Raw genomic sequence first — 20,942 nt, forward strand, 5'->3', positions numbered from 1 at the left:
GGCTCATGCCTATCCTAGCACTCTGGGAGGCTGAGGCAGATGGATTGCTTGAGCTCACAAGTTCGAGACCAGCCTGAGCAAAAGCAAGATACCATCTCCTCATGTCTACTAAAAATAGAAAAACTGAGGCAAGAGGATCGCTTGAACCCAAGAATTGGAGGTTGCTGTGAGCTATGACACTACAGCACTCTACCTAGGACAACAGCTTGAGACTGTCTCAAAAAAAAAATAAGAAAAGAAAAGTGTGATGCCATTACTAAGTTATCACTTCCAGCCTCAGCTGGGCCCTCAAAAGTGCATGGTGTCACTCAGTTTTAACAATGCCCAATACAAATCTTCACCATTTCTTTATACACATACCTCAATTATGTACTCAATATAAGTAAAGCAATATCTTGTTTCATTTAATTTTGGGGGGTAACAAGTGTCTTGCTCCTTGCCCAAGCTAGTGGGCAGTGGCATTCACTGCAACCTTATACTCCTGGGATCAAGCAAGCCTCCTACCTCTGCCTCCCAAGTAAGTAGGACTATAGATACATGCCACCATACTTGGCTAATTTTATAAATTTTCTGTACAGATGGTGTCTTGCTATGTTGCCCAGGCTGGTCTCAAAGTCATGGCCTCAAGTGATCCTCCTGCCTCAGCCTCCCAAAGTGCAAAGGATTACAGGCATGAGTTGTTGCACCTGACCAATACTTTGTAATTGCTTTTTCTATTTATGTTTTCCCCAACAGAGTATAAGCTTTACAAGGTCAAAGATAACATTAGTATTGTTTATGATTATAGCCTTGGTGCCTTGCAGAATATCTAGCACATAATAAGCATGCAATAAATATTTGTTGAACAGATGAAAAAACCTGCTTGCTAGAACACTATATACTTCATGAAGAAAGAAGACTGAGAACAAGGAGATGGAGATACAACTTTCTTAACTTCCATCCTTTCAAATGTATAGTTTTTCTACATCTGTGCTGCCCTCTAGGCAGGGCTTAGTTTCCATAATCTCTATACTGAAAGTAACTGAGTCCACAATTAACTCTCTTACAAAGTAACACCTGGGTGGCTCCCAGAATAAATTCTACCAAACACTGAAGGAAGAAATGTTTCCAATCTAGAAATGTTTCCTATCCAGAGGATAGGAAAAAAATACTTCTAACAGATCTTATGAAACCAACAAAACAGAAAACTATAGTCCAGTCTTTCTTTAAACACCCAATTAGCAAATTAAACATTTAACAACACAAAGTTTGAATTATTACATCAGACTCATTTGACTCACAGATCTTACCCAACACTAAACTTTACTAATGCTTTAAAGGATACAGGCAATCAGAAGGTACAGGTAAAATATTTTCCCTTGCAAAAATCTGATCATATCAAATGCAGCTACCCATATAATGTCTTTCCTTTTCCATATATTATATATATTGGTTTTGGACTTAACGTGCAAGGTGTGTTTTAAGCAAAGTTCAAGGTTGGACAACTAAGTTCACAAATTCATCCTAGAAAAAGTGCTACATACCTCATTGCTGAATATCACTACAGTCACCTTCAAAGCATTACTGTTGGGAAGCTATGTACCCATGCCAGTGCCTAGTCCACTCTTCAAAGCACTTTTTCTAGGATGAGTTCACTAACTTAATTGTCACACCTCATACAATGACGACTCTAATGGCCCTTCCAGAAAGAGTTCCAAAATTGCTTTGATGGTGGGCTAGACACTAGTGTGGGTGCATGGCTTCCCAAAGGGAGTACTTCAAAGGTGACCATAGTGACATTTAGCAATGAGTTATGTAGCACTTTTTCTAGGATGAATTTATAAATTAATTGTCTGAAGAAAAGCTGCTTCATAGAAGTTATTTTAGTTATGGTGCATCATCATCTTATGCTCCGTTAATTATGTAACTTTAGCCAATCACGTCTCTGACCACACTAACCTATAAATTCCAGGCTTATTTACTAATAAAAGCAACCTGGATACATCAGGTATATTCTGCTAGACATTGGAGATAAGGACTCTCCATTATATTTGGCTAAAAAATACTTCTAGTGTGTTTGCCAGGAGCTGAAGTTATTAGCATGTTTACAGGGAGTTTTGACTGAATCTGCTCGTTTCTCTGTGGGCATCCCTAGGCAGAAGGGGAAGGGATTACTAGCCTGGTGCAAACCCTTTTCTTCCTGTATTTATTCTGAGTACAATAAAAATGGAATTCCAAGCCCCCAAGAATCTCCCTTGCCAATAAAAATAATCTCTCCTCTCACATCTGACAAGCCTGGTCCTTTCTGATTTGAAAGCCGGAAGACCGAAGTAGTTAGTTACCCTCCAAGGGAATGCCAACTTGTCTCATAACCAACACCAACACCCCTCATCACTTCTCATTGCCTACAGACTTACAGAGAATTAGACCCCAATGTCTTAGAAGATAAAGGCTTAGAGAAGATTTTGGTAACTAATACTGGCAAAAATTGTGTAGCATATGTGTGGGAATGAATTCTAAGGATGCCAGATAAGGAAAAGAAAACATAATTTTAGATCATGCTCAATTTAGTGATACGGGTAAGCTTACCAGAGATTCTGAATTTAATATACCAGAATCCAATTACTAAGCAGCTCAAAGAGGGTCTAATTGTTTGTTTTGTTAACTGAAATCTCGGTCAACAGTAGTCTATACTCAATGAAATTAGGATATAGTAATTTCTTGGTGTAATATAAAAGAAATAATCCAAAGGTTTATTGAGAAAAGGTGCTGGAATGATGATCAGCTAACTCACCCCTTATCACATTCTTTAGGAGGTCTCAGAGGACACTAAAGAAATACACTGGTGAACAAAGTAATGGCATCCTTAAAAGCAATGTCGTAACTGTCCTATACACCTAAATAAAGGTGAGAGAGACTGCTACTGAAACAGTCTATTTGATTTCAGAGGGATGACATGATGCTGCTGTGGCAGAGGCCACACAGCCGTCCATAACTGGCACAGGCAATTTTAAGTATAGTTTTCATAACAGGCACAAGCCTGAAATGGTAATCAGAATGGTTTAACTCGTGGGGATCCCTGGCAGTAATTAGCTGATCACAGTGTCTCAACTTATTTGTTCACTTTCCATCTACATTCTTTTCCTAGAAGATCTCACAGCTTTGATTTCCTACTCTAATTTAAGAGTTATTAAACATTTAAATTTTTATGTCTAGTTCAGACTTCTCATTTGAGTACAAGGAGATTTAAGGATTCCACTTAGAGTTTGACATGTTCCTGGATTTGGAGAAATGTAAGGAATGGTAGATTCCTTACTCATATGGGAGATAAAAAAAGTTGATCTCACGGAGGTAGAGAATAGAATGATGGTTACCAGAGACTAGAAAGGGTGGATGTGGGGAGGGTGAGATGAAGGGGTGTTGGTTAATGGGTACAAACATACAGTTAGAAGGAATAAGTTCTAGTATTTGAAAGTAAGGTGACTATGGTTAACAATATTTTATTATATAGGGTGTCCATAAGTTACATTATGCCTATTTCAAACTGGCTAAAAGAGAAGAGTTGAAATGTTCCTAACATAAAGAAATGCTAAATATTTGAGGTGATGGATAACCTAAATAAATTGATTTAATCATTACATGTTGTATGCATGTCTCAAAATATCATGTGTGCCCCATAAATATGTACATTATGTATCAGTAAAAAAATGTCTGAAAAAGTCTATACAGAAGTAAGAAAGCGGCTGTCACTGGAAGAAAGTTTTTCAAGCCCATGCAGAACAAAAACAAGGGAGGCTACACTGGAAACATGTTACATATCTGCAGATGGTGGGGCAAAGCTGCCTTTCCTCTAGAGACCAGCCATGGACCCTTTCAGAGAAACCTTGCTGGTGTCATTTTAAAGGTATGCAAACCAAGGCGAGGTCTAAAGGACTTCAAAAGAGAAATTTCGGGGAGCCTTTGGTGGACAAGCATTGACTGTACCAGGAGAGCTGAAAAGGCTCTGTAAACACACCTGGAAAAGCCCATCATAGGACAGTCAACTGTGCATCTATCTACCTGATCCAGATGGAATACCCCCCACTGGCCTCTCGCCCCTCCTTATGGAACTGTGCTCTTATCTCTTCCCCTGGGGCCCAGTCGAGTGGAGGAGAAGTAAACGGTCCACCAGGTCTCTCCACCAGGACCAGCTCCCAGGCTTGGATCAGGCCCACATAGGGCAGCGAGAAGGTTTTAAGGTTAATAAAAGGCGAGAGTTTGGGTTAATTACAGTAAAGTGAAATTTTAAATGACTGAAATAAGAATGTTCTTGTGACTACAAAGGACTGGGAAAGTAATGGAATTTACCTCAGATGTTGCTGGGGCAGGAAGGACAAGGCCACAGAGTGAGATTAACATGAAGTGGTGAGAAAGAACAAAGCTTGGGTTCAGCTCCTTTCATAAATCAGTTACAACTGTTACCAAGTTCATCATTCCAGTTAAAATGGTGTTAGGTGATCTCTTGGGGGTGGGGGGAAGGAGGAGAGAAAGGGCAGCTCTGTATGGAACACCGAGTGTCGGGAGCATGTTCAATCCTGTCTAAGGTCCAGCAGCAGGAGTCAGATGTCCTACCTTATGACACCAGTGCAAGTACAGTCGAATCCCTTCCCAAATCAACAAAAATCCAAGTAACTGCAAAAGCAAAGAAGAAAAAGAGTTATTTTGAAATCACCACGTTGCAACAGAAAGCACTGTTCAAAATTCTTTTCACGATCTGACACTTCTTGCTAAACCTGTACTTTTCAGCCCCTGGGGGTTTGCCACGGGCTTGGAAAGCCCTTCCTCCCCAAGCCAGTTATCCTCCAAAGGCAGTTCAAATGTCACCTCCTATTTGTAACTTTCACTAGCACCCTCAGGAAGAATTCATTGTTACCTCCTCTGGGATTTCATAACAATTCCACCCTAATACCCTTCCTGAGTTCCTGCCCCTTTCTTTTCCTTGCAATGGACCTTACTCCTGATATTACTTAGACTTACTTGTAAAAAAAAAATAAAAAATAGAAGTCAGCACCAGCGCTTCCAAGGGGTTCCTTCTTGCGGAAACCAGGAGTGTTGTTAACAACTATCAACCAACTATCATTAATTAATGAACAATTAATTAATGTTCATTAATTGAACATTGGTGAATGTTCAATTAATCTTAGATTTAAGCGCTTCCAAGGGGTTCCTTCTTGCGGAAACCAGGAGTGTTGTTAACAACTATCAACCAACTATCATTAATTAATGAACAATTAATTAATGTTCATTAATTGAACATTGGTGAATGTTCAATTAATCTTAGATTTAAATCTAACTCTAGCCAGACTGAAAACTGGAGTTCTTGGAGGCCTAGAATATTAATGATAGTTTGAATACAGCACTTACCTTTTTATAAAAATAATTTCATATATATGATTTCATTTGTTCTTTATGCAACCCTATAAAATATCATTTTATTAAATATTATCATTTGCATTTAAAATAAAAGAAACTGAAGGTCAGAAGAGTTATATGACTTGACTAAAGTTACAAAGTAGCATTGAAAAAGAATCTAGATCTCCCCTTTTCACTGTTGCTGTATCCAAACAGCAACATACACTGTTATGTATCCAAAAAGAAGCGGCACAGAGAAGTTCTGTTAAAACATACTGCTTTATTGGACACTAGAATTCATTCCCACATTAGAAAATAATTGTTATCAGTCGAGTGCAGTGGCTCACGCCTGAAATCCTACCACTCTGAGAGGCCTGAGGCAAGAGGTTTGTTTGAGGTAAGGACAACCTAAACAAGAGCAAGACCCTGTCTCTACTAAAAATAGAAAAAATTAGCCAGGCGTGGCGGCATGCGTCATTATTCCCAGCTACTCTGGAGACTGAGGCAGGAGGATTATTTGAGCCCAAGAGTTTGGAGATGCTGTAAGCTAGGCTGAGGCCACAGCACTCCCAGGCAACAGAGTAAGACTCTGTCTCAAAGCAAACAAACAAACAGAAAGCCATACCATTTCATGTTTATTGTGTGTTAAAGTGGTGCGATTCAGTGGTCAGAGTTTGGCCTAAGCACATTGTTCTTCGGCATTTTCCCCATTAAAAAGAAAAGTTTCTAACTGGTCTGTCTGCCAATAGACACACTCCATACCACAACTTCCAAAGTGATTTTCCTAAAATAGAAACCCAATTTATTCCAAATGCCTTAACCCTTTCTTTTAATATCTGTCACTAGCCTACCTTTCCAGCATGTTTCCCCCACTCAGTGGTAGGCAACCTGCAGCCTTCTGACTTCAAGATTGTTCTTTTTTAAGCACCAAAGGAGATAAGAAAAGCTTCAGCTTTCTTTGCTGTATCCCTTTTAATGGAAGGATTTGTTGTGTAAAATTTGGATTCAGTCAAATGGCCATACTTCAGAACCTAGAAGGCAGTATTTTGCCTTTAGGATGCAGGTTCCACACCTCTGCTGGAGTGATACTCACGGGACTGACCTTTCCTCTTAAGAAGACATCTCATATTTTTCTGTCTTGCTGAACTTTGCCATGATGCTTCCTCAAGCCAGAATGTCCTTCCCAATTTGCATATTCATTTGTCAAATTCAACATCCTTATAAGGTCCATTCCAATGTCACCTCTTATAAAAAGTCTTATTCAACATCTCTGGTTTCGGGATTTTGTGATGTGGGCTAATCTTACTGGAGATGATATCTCAAAGTGGTTTTGATTTGCATTTCTCTGATCATTAAGGATGATGAGCATTTTTTCATGTGTCTGTAGGCTGTGTAACTGTCTTCTTCAGAGAAGTTTCTCTTCAAGTCCCTTGTCCACCTTGAGACAGGATCACTTGTTCTTTTCTTGCTAATACGTTTGAGTTCTCTGTGGATTCTGGTTATTAAATCTTTGTCAGAGATATACCTGCAAATATCTTCTCCCATTCTGAGGGTTGTCTGCTTGCTTTACTTACTGTGTTCTTGGCTGTGCAGAAGCTTTTTAGTTTGATCAAATCCCAGTAATGTACTTTTGGTGTTGCTTCAATTGCCCGGGGACGGGAGGGTCCTCCTCATAAAATATTCTCCCAGGCCGATTTCTTCAAGTGTTTCCCTGCACTTTCACAAAATCCCAAAACCATAGATGTTGGTGTGGATGTGGAGAAAAGGGAACACTTCTACACTGCTGGTGGGAATGCAAACTAATATGTTCCTTTTGGAAAGATGATTGGAGATCACTTAGGGATCTAAAAATAGACCTGCCATTCGATCCTGCAATTCCTCTACTAGGTATATAACCAGAAGACCAAAAATTACTTTATAACAAAGATATTTGCACCAGAATGTTTTTTGTAGCCCAATTCATAATTGCTAAGTCATGGAAGAAGCCCAAGTGTCCATCAACCTGTGAATGGATTAATAAATTGTGGTATATGTACACCATGGAATATTATGCAGCCTTAAAAAAGATGGAGACTTTACCTCTTTCATGTTTACATGGATGGAGCTGGAACATATTCTTCATAGTAAAGTATCTCAAGAATGGAAGAAAAAGTATCCAATGTACTCAGCCCTACTATGAAAACAATTTATAAGCACCCACACTTCCATATGAAAGCTATAACCCAACTATAGCCCAAGATGAAGGGGAAAGAGGAAGGGGAGGGGAGGAAAAGGGGGAGGTTGGGTAGAGGGAGGTAATTGGTGGGACCACACCTATGGTGCATTTTACGAGGGTACGTGTTAAATCTATTAAGTGTAGAATATAAATGTCTTAACACAATAACTAAGAAAATGCAGTGAAGGCTATGTTAACCAGTTTGATGAAAGTATTTAAAATTGTATATAAAACCAGCACATTGTACCTATGATTGCATTAATGTACACAGCTATGATTTAATTAAAAAAAAAAAAAAAAGAAGAAGAAGTCTTATTCAATCCTCTTGGCTAGAAATCACCTCTTTCTTCTCAGACCCCCTACAAAACTTTATTTAGGCCTCTCCAATAACATCTATATATATATTTTGTTGTTGTTGTTGTTAACAATGGTTTTTATTTTACCCCCATCCACTGGTTGAATTTGATTTTATGTCATTTTATAACTTTTAACATTAAAACATGAGGACAGCATAAAACTCTACTTCATATGTGTAGGTTGCACATAGCAACTTCCTTCTAAAGAGTACAATATGGCAAAGGGGGAAAAGAGTAACCTTACAAAGGAGAAAGCTAGTGAACACTGCTTTAGCAGGTGATCAAGGTTAATGTCAACAGTGGCCATGTCCATTGTAGGTGCCCCCTTTTTTAAAAAATTGTATTTATTTATTTATTATTGAATCATAGCTGTGTACATTAATGCAATCATGGGGCCCCATACACTGGTTTTATAGATCATTTGACATATTTTCATCATACTGGTTAACATAGCCTTGCTAACATTTTCTTAGTTATTGTGTTGAGACATCTACACTCTTCATCCAGTAAGTTTCACATGTACCCTTGTAAGATGCATCGTAGGTGTGATCCCACCAATCACCCTCCCTCTGCCCATCCTCCCCCACCCCTCCCCTTCCTCTTCCCTTTCCCCATATTCTTAGGTTATAACTGGGAATAGCTTTCATGTGAAAGCCATAAATTAGTTTCATAGTAGGGCTGAGTACATTGGATACTTTTTCTTCCATTCTTGAGATACTTTGCTAAGAAGAATATGTTCCAGCTCCATTCATGTAAACATGAAAGAGGTAAAGTTTCCATCTTTATTTAAGGCTGCATAATATTCCGTAGTGTACATATACCACAATTTATTAATCCATTCGTGGATCGATGGGCACTTGGGCTTTTTCCATGACTTAGCAATTATGAATAGGGCTGCAATAAACATTCTGGTACAAATATCTTTGTTATAATGTGATTTTTTGTCTTCTGGGTATATACCTAGTAGAGGAATTACAGGATTGAATGGCAGGTCTATTTTTAGACCTCTAAGTGTTCTCCAAACATCTTTCCAAAAGGAACGTATTAGTTTGCATTCCCACCAGCAGTGTAGAAGTGTTCCCTTTTCTCCACATCCACGCCAACATCTCTGGTCTTGGGATTTTGTGATATGGGCTAATCTTACTGGAGTTAGATGATATCTCATAGTAGTTTTGATTTGCATTTCTCTGATGATTAAGGATGATGAGCATTTTTTCATATGTCTGTCAGCCATGCACCTGTCTTCTTTAGAGAAGTTTCTCTTCAAGTCCCTTGCCCACCTTGAGATGGGATCGCTTGTTCTTTTCTTGCTAATACGTTTGAGTTCTCTGTGGATTCTGGTTATTAAACCTTTGTCGGAGACATAACCTGCCAATATCTTCTCCCATTCTGAGGGCTGTCTGCTTGCTTTACTTAGTGTGTTCTTGGCTGTGCAGAAGCTTTTTAGTTTGATCAGGTCCCAGTAGTGTATTTTTGATGTTGCTTCAATTGCCTGGGGGGCCCTCCTCATAAAATATTCACCCAAGTCAATTTCTTCAAGAGTTTTCCCTGCACTTTCTTCTAGTATTTATAAATGCTCTTACCTGTGTTAGTTTTTTTTGTGTCTATGACTTAGTTGCCCTACTAGATTCTAAATACTGAATGAACAGTACTTTATACCTATCAGGAAAACAGTAACTACTTATATTTTATTAATCTCTGTATAGTCAGCACTTATTACAATGTTTTACTCACATAATGATTAGTAAATTTTGCTGAAAGAAAAGTTAATGGAAATGACAATAGATTTGGTGGTCGAGTTCTTCCGTATCAGACAGGAAATCAGTATAGAAAGGAATGGTAAAATCAAGAAAGTCATCTGCCCTACATACAAATGGGCCCTGAAGAACTCTGTAACAGCCTAAAGTGATCCTCCCATTAAGCTTTCCATTTTCACAGACTTTTCTCTTGCGGGGAGTAAATTTCTGACACTACAAAAAACACTACTACGTAAGACAACAGAGGCAGGGTGACACTACAGCCAAAAGACTTTTACTAAAATGTACTTGGCTTCTGGGCTAAGTTGACTAGCATTTGCACGTTAGAACAAATTTAACGAACTAGTTAAATTTATAAAGGCCCCAGAAAGACTGATTTTCAGAGGATGGGACATGAAATGAGTAAAGGTACTGCTGATATGAAGCTGTGGGCATCTAAAATGACCATTCTGAGTAAACCATAGAATAGTCTATGATATAAGGGAATTTTAAAAAGGAGGTGCTGCCATGTTTTCAAAAGGCCAAATTGGTAAGATACGTCCTCTAATAACACAGGTCTTCCCCCTCCCTCCCTCCTTTATGCCTAAAATTCAAATAGCTAATGTAAACCCCAACTGTACTAAGACAGGAATAATCTCAGGTTCTGTGAACTTCTGACACCAGCTGCATACTATATCACAGGCAGGAGCACCTTATGAGTCTACTTGGGAAGAGAGTGTGGAACATGGGAAGCATTACTTACCAACAGCAATGAAGAATAGGCAGTCATGATCCCAGCTAAACTCAGAAAAATAATAGACCAGAAGATCCATTGTCCTGTTCCTAGAAAAACAACCCTGAAAAAGATGTGTTTCAGTCTTCAAAATACAGCAGAAATTAGTAGCATCTGTGTCCAGGATAGTGACAACACCAGACTAGCTGGAGCATAAAAAAATGATGACAGATAAAAGGAGAAGCAGTTTGTGAACAGATCTATGAGAGCTTTGGGGATATTTACCGGAGAAGTTTTAACTTTGTGTTCTGTAGGCAACTGGGTGCATTAATGGGGTCTGTATAAGTGGTAGGATTTTAAAAAGTTATTTAGAATATCTATTTTATTATGTCCTTTTCAAAAAAGCCAATATAATATATGCTAGAATTCCAGAAGAGAAAAAATCATCCTATATGTTTACTACCTTAAGGAAACTAGTTCTTTCCAATATGGCAAGTTTCTTATCGATGTGCATATATATTTTCTTACATAATTGCAGTTGCAGCTACCATATTAATTGCTCTATTCTCTGAGAATTGGGCTCTTTTTAAAAAATGTCCTGATTGTTCTGTTCCTAAAGTAGTGTTTGGGAGAAAATTACTAAAGATTTGTTAAGAGGAAACAATGTTATACTTGGTTTAGGTATTTAGACTTTTCATTTCAAGAAAATAGAAATTACCTCATTTCCATACAAAACCTGGATAAGTTACCATTCAAATATAGGTTAGTGAACATATAACTGCATTAAAAATAAGAAATTCTCCTTGGACAAAGGCTGTTAGATGCAATAAGAAGAAAGGAACAGGCAAGCAGCCTTACAGTAAGAAGTATCTCAGATCAAGACACAGGAAGATGCTCTGTAGAAGATAAGCTCACAGTAAGGAATCAGAAAACATGTAAGGAAATTTAACAAATGAAGCCAACAAGGAGAAGAACTTTCTATTAGGACACATACTAATAGAACAATCAGAAAGAGCCACAAAAATAAATATATATATATATTTTTAAGATTTTCAAAAGAAGTAAAGGAAGGACTTGCATCAATGAAACAAGAAAAGGATGTTTAACACAAATACAGCTATAAAATCAAATGGAGCTCATGAAAAAAATGAAATAAAAAACATGAACTATAGCATTAATAGCACTCTAGATGAGGCCAAAGAATTAATCAAACAGCCTAGCCAAACAGTGATATTGACTTTGCTTTCCAAGTAACAAAGGTGTATGCTCGAAACGATCTAAAGACAGAGAGGATACCCACTGCACAGGGACCCAACCCTTTTGACAACTGGCAGTTTCACTCATTATTAGTAGATAGCCTTTCAGGCTGGGTGCAGGCTTGTCTTACCTGAATGGAAAGAACATCTAACGTTCCAAGATGGGCTCCTACCAGAAGCTGCTGGCCCAAGATAGGGCCTTTGCCAAGTTCTTTCGCTTGCATGTGATTAGCTGTTCAGGGAAAGAGGCCAAGCAGATGGAGGACGGCGTGCCGGTTCTGGGCAGGCAGCCGCATTCAGCAGCTCTTCCTCCAGGAATCACTGTGTCTAGCTGCTCTATAGCTCTGTCCATGGAGAACTTTACTGCCCCCTTCTGCACTTGACAATGCTACACGGTGCCCTGTGGTCATCCATGAGCTTCTATGAGTGAACCCCCAAAAGGAACCTGAATGATAATGGGCCCTCCTTTGTGGCAGAGGTATCCCAGCAAGTAAGCAAAGCCCACCGTCTAAGATGAAAATTACACGGAACTCACCTAAAGTGGAATGAGGTCTTGCTGCCTGCCTCCCTGGCTTAAGTTCAGCCCCTAAGACATAGTTTGTGAGAGACCCTTCCTAAAACCCCAAGGTGAGTCCTCCATTACTCCTCCTCCCACAGATAGAGAAGGGTAAAATTGACAGTGGGGAATATGTAACAGAGAATGGCTTGGGAATAAAAGGGGTAAAAATGATTTTTGTCTCTTCAAAAACCCCCTTACCCTTCTCTCAGAGAACTAAAACCTATATCCCCGCGTTAGGCCAGTGGTCAGGACGGGCAGAGGAATGTCTTTTGTTCTTTGTGCTGCAGGAGAGAGCTCGAGGGAATGGTCTGGGAAGAGGTCACAAGATCCTCTCAGCTGAAGATGGGGTTAATCCAGGTGAAGGTCACAGGATTCTCTTAGCCGAAGAAGGAATGAATCTGAACAGAGGCCTCAAGATTATTTTAGCCCAAAATGGGGTTATGGGATTAATCAGAACCTTTAAAAGCACTGTGCTTCTGTTCACAAGGGAGATCCTGGTATTTTTTGAGACAGAGGCCTGACAGCCAGCAAATTAATAAATTTCTCTTTCCTTCTCCTCAAAACAAGAAAGAAAGAAAGAAAAGAAAATTTAAGGTATGTCATTCAATGGTACTTCACTGGTCACATCGACATTTATTTTAATCCCTTTCAACTCAAAATTTTTCTTTTGGATATTTAATCACATGCAAATATTACTATTGGTTTGATTTACCTCAAAGCCCTCTCACAAAACTCAGGTGAAGTTCCTACCCACTTTCTGCGAATTATAGACAAAGAAAGAACTGTGGTCTGGTTTTTTCTCTTTTTCTCCCTCTTCTAACTCCTTCCTCGAGCAGCCATCTGTGCTTAGTCTTGGTGGTGGTGGCATGAAGAAAAGAGAGTGAGAAGAGAGAAAAGGAGTTTGCTTACATGACTGCCTGTGTACCAGTGGGAACCTCCTTTCTTGCCCGTCGCTTCTTTAAACGGGGAGAACGCAGTGCCGATGACTGTGCAGTAGGCCCACTCAGCATAGGCATGTCCAACTTAGGCTTCTTATGACTGAGTATTTTTAAGCAGTTCTCTCTCTGTTCAGGACCACTGTGTTACATCCCTCTCCCAGCATAATCACATACCCCTTACGGACACAGCCCTCCTCACTCAGCCCAGCCAGTCTTGGAACAGCCTAGTCAATGGAAGCCTCTCATCTAAAATCTGTATTCTCCGGTGGCGCCTGTGGCTCAAGGAGTAGGGTGCCAGTCCCATATGCCGGAGGAGGTGGTGGGTTCAAACCCAGCCCCGGCCAAAAAAAATAAATAAATAAAATAAAATCTGTATTCTCTGCTCTAATGTTTATAGAAACCTTCCCTTCTTTCCCACGTCTACGAAATAAAGCTTTCTTGCATCTTTCCCTAATAAATACCACAATGCTTTATATCTGCATTACCAACTATCAGCTGACAGTAACTCTAGATGAGAAAAAAAGAGACATTGGTGGTGAGGTATTAGGAACCTTCACATGGCAAGGAGTGGAGAGACAGGTCAAACTCTCTAACACATAGAGGGGGAAAAAAAGAGAATTGACAGTTACCCTCACAAAAATCCTGCTTTCTCTAGCTAAGGGGGCCTAGAAAAGCTAAACAAAATGTCTTTAAAAATCTAAGTGAAGGCATCAGACATCTACTGGGCAGCGAAGAATTATGGAGCCAAGATCCAAATAATAAAGGAATTTGGAGATAGCACATGGCATTTGAGGTACATTTTCTTTAGAAGAACTGGCTAAGATATAGGAGGCTCTTATAAGCTTCACAAGGCGAAGAGGTAAAAAAGGGTGAGATAATAAAATGGTAAACATTACAACTCTGATTTGGGACCTCCCAGGGCCACATCCTAAGAGTAAACACAGACTGGAAATAGACTGGTTTGAGGGGGACTGAACCCCAGCTTTGAACCATCTAAATATATGGAAGTGGATTAAGGTAAATAGGATTTAGTTATCTGTCAGAAGCCTTCCTCTGAGAGAATATAACATAATTCAAGGTCCCATATTACTTACACGATCTTTATATATATAATGTCTGACACTAAAGCAAAAAGAATCAGACGTTAGTGATGCCAAAAGAAGCAACGGGCAACATAAAAAGGAGCTTCAGCAAATCTAGATAATGGAGGTATCAGACACAGCCTTCTAAATTAAAAATTTCAGCAAAGAACTATGAAAAGGGGCTCAATTAAAAATTCTAGAAAGGAAGCTGGGCACAGGCTGGACTCACATCTGTAATCCCAGTGCTTTGGAAATTTGAAACAGGAGGATCTCTTTAGGCTGAGACTTTGAGACCAGCTTGGACAATATAGGAAGACCCCATCTCTATGAAAATAAAAATAAAAGGCCAGGCATGGTGGCTCATGCCTATAATTCTAGCCCTCTAGGAAACTAAGGCGGGAGGATTGCTTGAATGCAGGAGAGTTTAAGACCAGCCGGAGTAAGAGTGAAACCCTGTCTCTACTAAAAAAAAAAAAGAAGAAAGAAAGAAAAAACTATAGGGTATGGTGGTGCATGCCTATAGTCCCAGTTACTTGGGAGGTTGAGGCAAGAGGATTGCTTCAGCCCAAAAGTTTGAGGTTGCTGTGAGTTATGATGATGTCATGGCAATCTACCCAGGGTGACAGTAAGACTCTGTCTCAAAAATAAAGAAAAGAAAAATAAAAAATAAAATAACCAGGTGTGGTGGTATGTGCCTATAGTCCTAGCTACTTGGGAGGCTGGGGTGGAGGATCACTTGAGCCCAGGAGATCAATATTACAGCAAGCTATAATTGCACCACTGTACTCCAGCCTGAGTAATAGACCGAGAGAGAACCCATCTCTAAAAAATAAAACTTTTTAATTAAAAAAATTCTAGAATGAAAAATATAGCAACAATAATTAAGAATTCAGTGAATGTATTTAATATAAGGTAAGAAAAAGCGAGGAAAATTTTGTTAAATAAAAGTCAGAAAAAATAGCAAGAATGAAAGAAAAATATTCAGAACGAAAATGTTTTCATGTGAAAAAAACACAGAAGAAAGGATAAGAGACTTGGTGGGGGAATTTTGTTTTAATATGTAAAAATTATAGTCTCACAAGTAACAGAGATAGAAAATGGGGCAAGCAATATTTGAAGAGATAATAGCAGAGAACTTTCCCAAAAGGATTAAAAATATCATATCTATCTGGGATCACTCAGAAAGGAATTTATTATAGGGATTAGGCCTCATACTACTATGGAAGCTGCTAGGGAAGAGTAAGTTAAGCTATTTTTGTCTGCTGTATATTTGGCCTAAAGTTGCTGGAAGTCAGGCCAGAGTTGGGAAGGAAAATCAAACATGAAATGTAAGAAAACAAGAGCAAACTGAAACCCATGAAGGTAAACTGGAACTCACAAAGATAAACAATAGTACCTAAAAACAGACTGGAACCTTGAAGATAGGGCAACCTACAGGAGAAATTGGTACCTTTTATCACAGTCCTGCATACTTATCTGGCCTGGGACTTGGAGGAAAGGAAGATGATCCAGCAGGAACGGGGAGAATGTGGGCCCAAATGCTACCCCAGGACAACTCAGTGAACCACCAGATACTGTCACTGCATGAGGCTGCGATGGTGCCTGAGGCTCATCACCAATAATCAGCGTGTGCAAAAATGGCTCTGGATTCACTTCCTCCATTCAGAGGTTATGCAACTTTCTCTTGTGACCAATCCTAACAGTCATATCATGGGAATGTAATTCTGACAAATGTACTTTCTGTTTAGCTAAGTTGACCCAGTTAGTATGCCAGCACAGTCCTGGAAACGTGGTACCCATACACACTTCTAGTAACCGTCCTTACCTTCTGTCTACAATAGAATTCTCTCTCATACAACCAAAAACACACCAACCCTTTCCTTTAAGATATGAAGTTCCCTTATCATTGCTGTGTGATGTTTATTCCTCTAAACCTTATATTAAATACATTCACTGAGTTCTTAAGTATTGACATGTAAGATTAACTACAATAGTAGTTATGTTCAGATGATATGTTTTGTTCAATAGCAGAAGAATGGGAGAAGATTTTATACTCTGTGTGTGTGTGTGTGTGTGTGTACATACACACAGATTTCTGGCCCCTGTGATCTTGTCTTCTTATGTCACACCAGTAATAATGCTATATTAGACAGCAAAGGGACTTTGCACATGAAATTAAGTTTACTAATCAACTGACTTTACAATAGGGAGGCTATCCTGGATTATCTGAGTGAATCTAATACAATCATAGGAGCTCAAATCAGAAGAGGACAGCAGAGAAATGTGATAGAAGGGGAAGTGAGAGAAATCTGAAGTCTGAGAAGGACTCTACACACTCTGGAGAAGGTCTCACACTAAGGAACGTACTAGCTTCTAGAACAGTGATTTTAAACAATGTGCCATGAGAAGATCTTAGGTGTGCCATGAAAATTTTAAAGATCATTAATTAAATTATTTAGGGGGGAATTTCAAAGAACAGTAAGTACATTTTTTTTTGATCAACATAAATGTACAGAGGAAGTTTAACTATAGGCTCAAGAGTGCCATGAGATTAAAAAAGATTGAAAAACACTGCTCTAGAAGCTGAAAATACACCCCAGTTGACAACCGCCAGGTAAGCAGAGACTTCAGTCATACACCTATAAGAAACTGAACTCTGCCAATCTGGACGAACCCAGAAGTGGATTCTCACTCAGAGCCTCCAGTAAAAGCTGACAGGTTGATTTCAGTGTTAGGAGACGCTAAGCAAAGTACTCAGCTGAGCAAGCCAGACTACTAACATACAGAACTTCGAGATAGCATATGAGTTGTTTTGAGTTGCTAGATTTGTAGTGATTGGTTATGGCAGCAATAGAAAACCACCCATGCAATTTACTTGCGGCTGTAGGACCTGCGGGAGCTCACTCACATGTGCAACTTCTAACTGATGGTGCAGTGTTGCTGTGGGAAGATTCTACCTGCTGAGCATGCATGTTCATTCCAGCTGTGCATTCCAGAACAGGAGAAATAACAAGATGGGTACGGGACCCACCAAGCTTGCTGTGGAGATGGGCCCAAGCCAGAATGCTATTGATTGCCTGACCTCCAAAAGCCCCTACTCGGACTTGTAAATCACAGTGGTGTTTTGGATCCCTAGGAATTTGTGTCAGTGCAGAGTCAGTATCCAGTAATTTCCCCAAAAGTACTTTTTCTTCCCCATTTCTTAGCCATTCTGGTAAACGGCCACAGAGAGGTTGCCTGGGGAAAACCAGGAAGAAGACTGACAGAATATGAGCAGGGTCCTTTGTTAAGGTCTTCCTTTCTCAAGGGCCTCTGAGTTGATGGGCTGATCAAATCTAGAAATTTAATGGGCCACACTCTGTTGTGATAATACAATTCAGACTTTCTTCATGAAAACTAAAGCTTTCCTACAGACAAAACATAAGTAAGATTTTGGTAGGCTGTCCATCTATTTCAGTTTTAGGGATGCTAATCAACTACCCAACATCAAATGTCTCTTCAGGTCAGACCATGCTTATCACTGTGTCAGCCGTGCTGCCTGTTACATTAATAGTAACCACACTCATCCTGTCTTTGTTTATGTGCCACAACTTGGTTTTGAAACCCAGAAATCTTATCATTCCCACTGTATTCCAAGAGACTGCTTTGATGTTCTCAATGTCATCCCTTTACCACTGAAAATAGCCACCCTAAGTGCATTGCACTCCTTGTTTTCACTAAAATGTTCCATGGGAAGCAACTACTTAGTCAACCAAAGCCTTAGCTTCCACAGCTACTTGATGCAAGTATCAATAGGTGATAACTTAAGTAATAATGTAGACAAGCACTATCTCTCTTACCACTGGAAATAGGGCTATTCGAGCTCAAAATCTAATCACATCGGAAAATCAACCCAGAAACAACTAAGAGAACCCATCCTGAAGGTGCTATTCCTCTAGAACGGCTGCTGATATCAACTTTTGTATCTGTAAGGGTTTGGTCAAAGAAGTAGAACCACTATGAGTAATAAAAATAAGAGATTTTTTATAGGGATTAGACTTTACATGATTATAGGAACTTACAGAGAAATTGTGCAAGATATTGTACCCCTACATCTGGTGTTGGGCTTTAAGACACTATATGTTAGTCAGGCTGGATGTCAAAAAGAAAGCTGAGTAGGAAGTGGGGAAAACAAGGACAAACCTCCAAGGCTGAATTGGAAACTACAAGGACAAATTCAGCCCCGTGACTGACTCTTACCACCTTAGCCTCAGTGGAGTGAGCAACCTGCAAAAGAATCAAAGCAGGCAGATACAAAAAGACAGGTTACCTTCAAAAGAACAAAAATTGACTCATAGCAGATTTCTCAAGGGAAACAGGGCAAAAGATAATAGAATAAGAGATACAAAGTACTGAGAAAAAAAACCTGCCATATTAGAATTCTATACCCAGCTAAAACATCCTTTAAAATGAAGAAGAAAAAAAACCATCTTCACAAAAACAAAAATTGAGAGAATTTGTCACTAGTAGACTCTCATAAAAGGAGATTCTTGGTCATGCAGTTTACCTCACAGAACATCTGAGCAAAGAAGAGTGTGTGACATTATAAAAGTAAATTGTCTAGCCAGGCCGAGTGGCTCATGCCTATAATCCCAGCATTTTGGGAGGCTAAGGTTGGAAGATTGCTTGAGGACAGGAGTTTAAAATTAGCCTGGGCAACACAGTGAGACCCCCATCTCTTCAAAAATTTGAAAATTAGGCAAGCATCATAGCACACACCTATAGTCCTAGTTACTTCAGGAGGCTGAGGCAGGAATTGTGGATTACAGTGAGCTATGATCATGTCATTGCACATAAGCAAGGGTAAGAGAGTGAGACCTTGTCTCTAAAAATAAATTATAAAAAATGAAAAGTATTTAAATGATAATTCATCTTCTGATTTGCTAAGTTCATTAGAAAATATATGTCACTTAAGAATTTTTAAGGCCTGAGGCACGAGAAATTTGATTTTGCAAAATGTCTATTTCAAATTGTAGGGATATTTTGTATTGCTCAAAATCTTTTCTTAGTACTTCAGAATCTTAAGTCAGTTAGAATGAGCCACTTCCATAAGCACCCTCTCTTCCCACCCAAATAAATAACCAAACGGAAGCACATGCCTGTAATCCCACCATTTTGGGAGGCCAAGGCAGAGAATTTCTTGAGCCCAGGAGTTTGAGACCAACATGGGCAACATAGAAAGATGCCATCTCTAAAAAATAAATACATAAAAATTTATAAATTGGCCAGATGCAGTGGCAGGTGCCTATAGTCCCAGCTACTCAGGAAGCTGAGGTAGGAGGATTGCTTGAGCCCAGAAGTTTGAGGTTACTGTGAGCTATGATCACTCTAACCTGGGTATCAGAGAAAGACCTGGTCTCAAAACAAGCAAACAGATAACAAAACCCAGTAGAATTCCTAGCTCCATTTGGTGTCTTTGTACCTAGATCTGTGTGATATTCCTTTCTTACTTCTTTTCCTAAAAATCCTTAAAGTTCCAATTTAGAATTAGATTCTTCTTCAAGTGTTATTTTCTTTTTCTATAGAACTCTATCAAATTGATACAAGTCAAGTTCAGAGGAGATGATAGCTTGGCTATGGTTTGTGCAACAATGCAGGTAGGATCCAGACACTTGTGTTTTTTGATACTTTCAGTAACAAAGGGTTATGATAAAGGCAACTTCTGTCAACACGTGAACAAAGCTGAGTGATGATCAAGTGATGATCACTTTGTGTATTTACTTCTGTGATTTCATGATTTCCACTCACTCCTAGATACAACTAGAAATCATATGTCTACTATTTATTCTCTAAAGTGGTTTTAAAAGACTGTGGGATACAAGTATCATGTTGTCCCTCCTCGATTGCGTCTTGATGACATCCCACGGACACCCATTGGTGTGAGATTCCAGTAGAGCAAGGAGCCTTGGCTGTCACAGACCTCTGTGGGAATTTGCTGAAAACTTGGAACCATCCTAAAAAATGTACAAGTGTGCCTACAATCTTTTGCACATAATTTAGAAGCCCTAAATTCCTCCTTGGGTCTCTGGTAATTAGCTCAAGAGGGATGAGATAGAGAATTCCATAAAAATGCCTAAGGTATTTATTAAAACAGTTTCTGGCCACATCGGGTTTTACCAAAAGAGTTAACAGTTTTTAATCCTATGCAATTTTCATGCAGCTAGATCCCAGCTACCGTATAGGTTCAGTATTAGGCATTTTAGTTTGCTTCTTTTTGTTTTATAGTCAAGTTGTCCTCAGTTTTTTACTAAAAGCTCTAATTTTTGTTCTTTATAGGTATTTGTATAGTACTGAGCTTAACTGGTTCCCTGGGAAGTTCTTGTTTAGTGAGAATCTATTTCATGCTAGATTCAAAGCTGTGTAAATGAATTTTAGCTTTCAGCACACGTGTTCAGAAATGAAACCTGATATGTCCTTCCTTATTTACTTGGAAAACAGCAGTACAGGGTGGAAAGCATAGGCTTTAGTGGTGAGCAGACCTGTTGTTGACAGCCACTGCTTCAGCCAGCTCCATGACTGGGCACAGTGCATGACCTTGCTTCCTTCCATAACATGGCGAACATGGCCAGCCCCAGAGTCACCTGAAGACTATCTGGGCTAGAGAAAAGCTTAATAGATCAGCTCTCCCCTCTTAGGTACTGGCCTGATGGCCTACACA

General features: G+C 39.3%; 1 protein-coding gene across 1 annotated transcript in view; it reads right to left on the bottom strand.

Moving 5' to 3' along the window:
* The window catches only part of GDPD4 (glycerophosphodiester phosphodiesterase domain containing 4), a 108,057-nt gene that overhangs the window by 77,855 nt on the left and 9,260 nt on the right, over positions 1-20,942 (bottom strand). The window contains exons 3-4 of the mRNA XM_053561768.1: positions 10,441-10,534; positions 4,591-4,650 (exon numbers count right to left, since the gene is read on the bottom strand). Of these exons, the coding sequence (XP_053417743.1) occupies positions 4,591-4,650; positions 10,441-10,534 (154 nt within the window). The remainder of the gene's footprint in view (positions 1-4,590; positions 4,651-10,440; positions 10,535-20,942) is intronic.

This window comes from Nycticebus coucang, chromosome 14, assembly GCF_027406575.1.
Source record: "Nycticebus coucang isolate mNycCou1 chromosome 14, mNycCou1.pri, whole genome shotgun sequence".
Classification (NCBI taxonomy): Eukaryota; Metazoa; Chordata; class Mammalia; order Primates; family Lorisidae; genus Nycticebus; species Nycticebus coucang.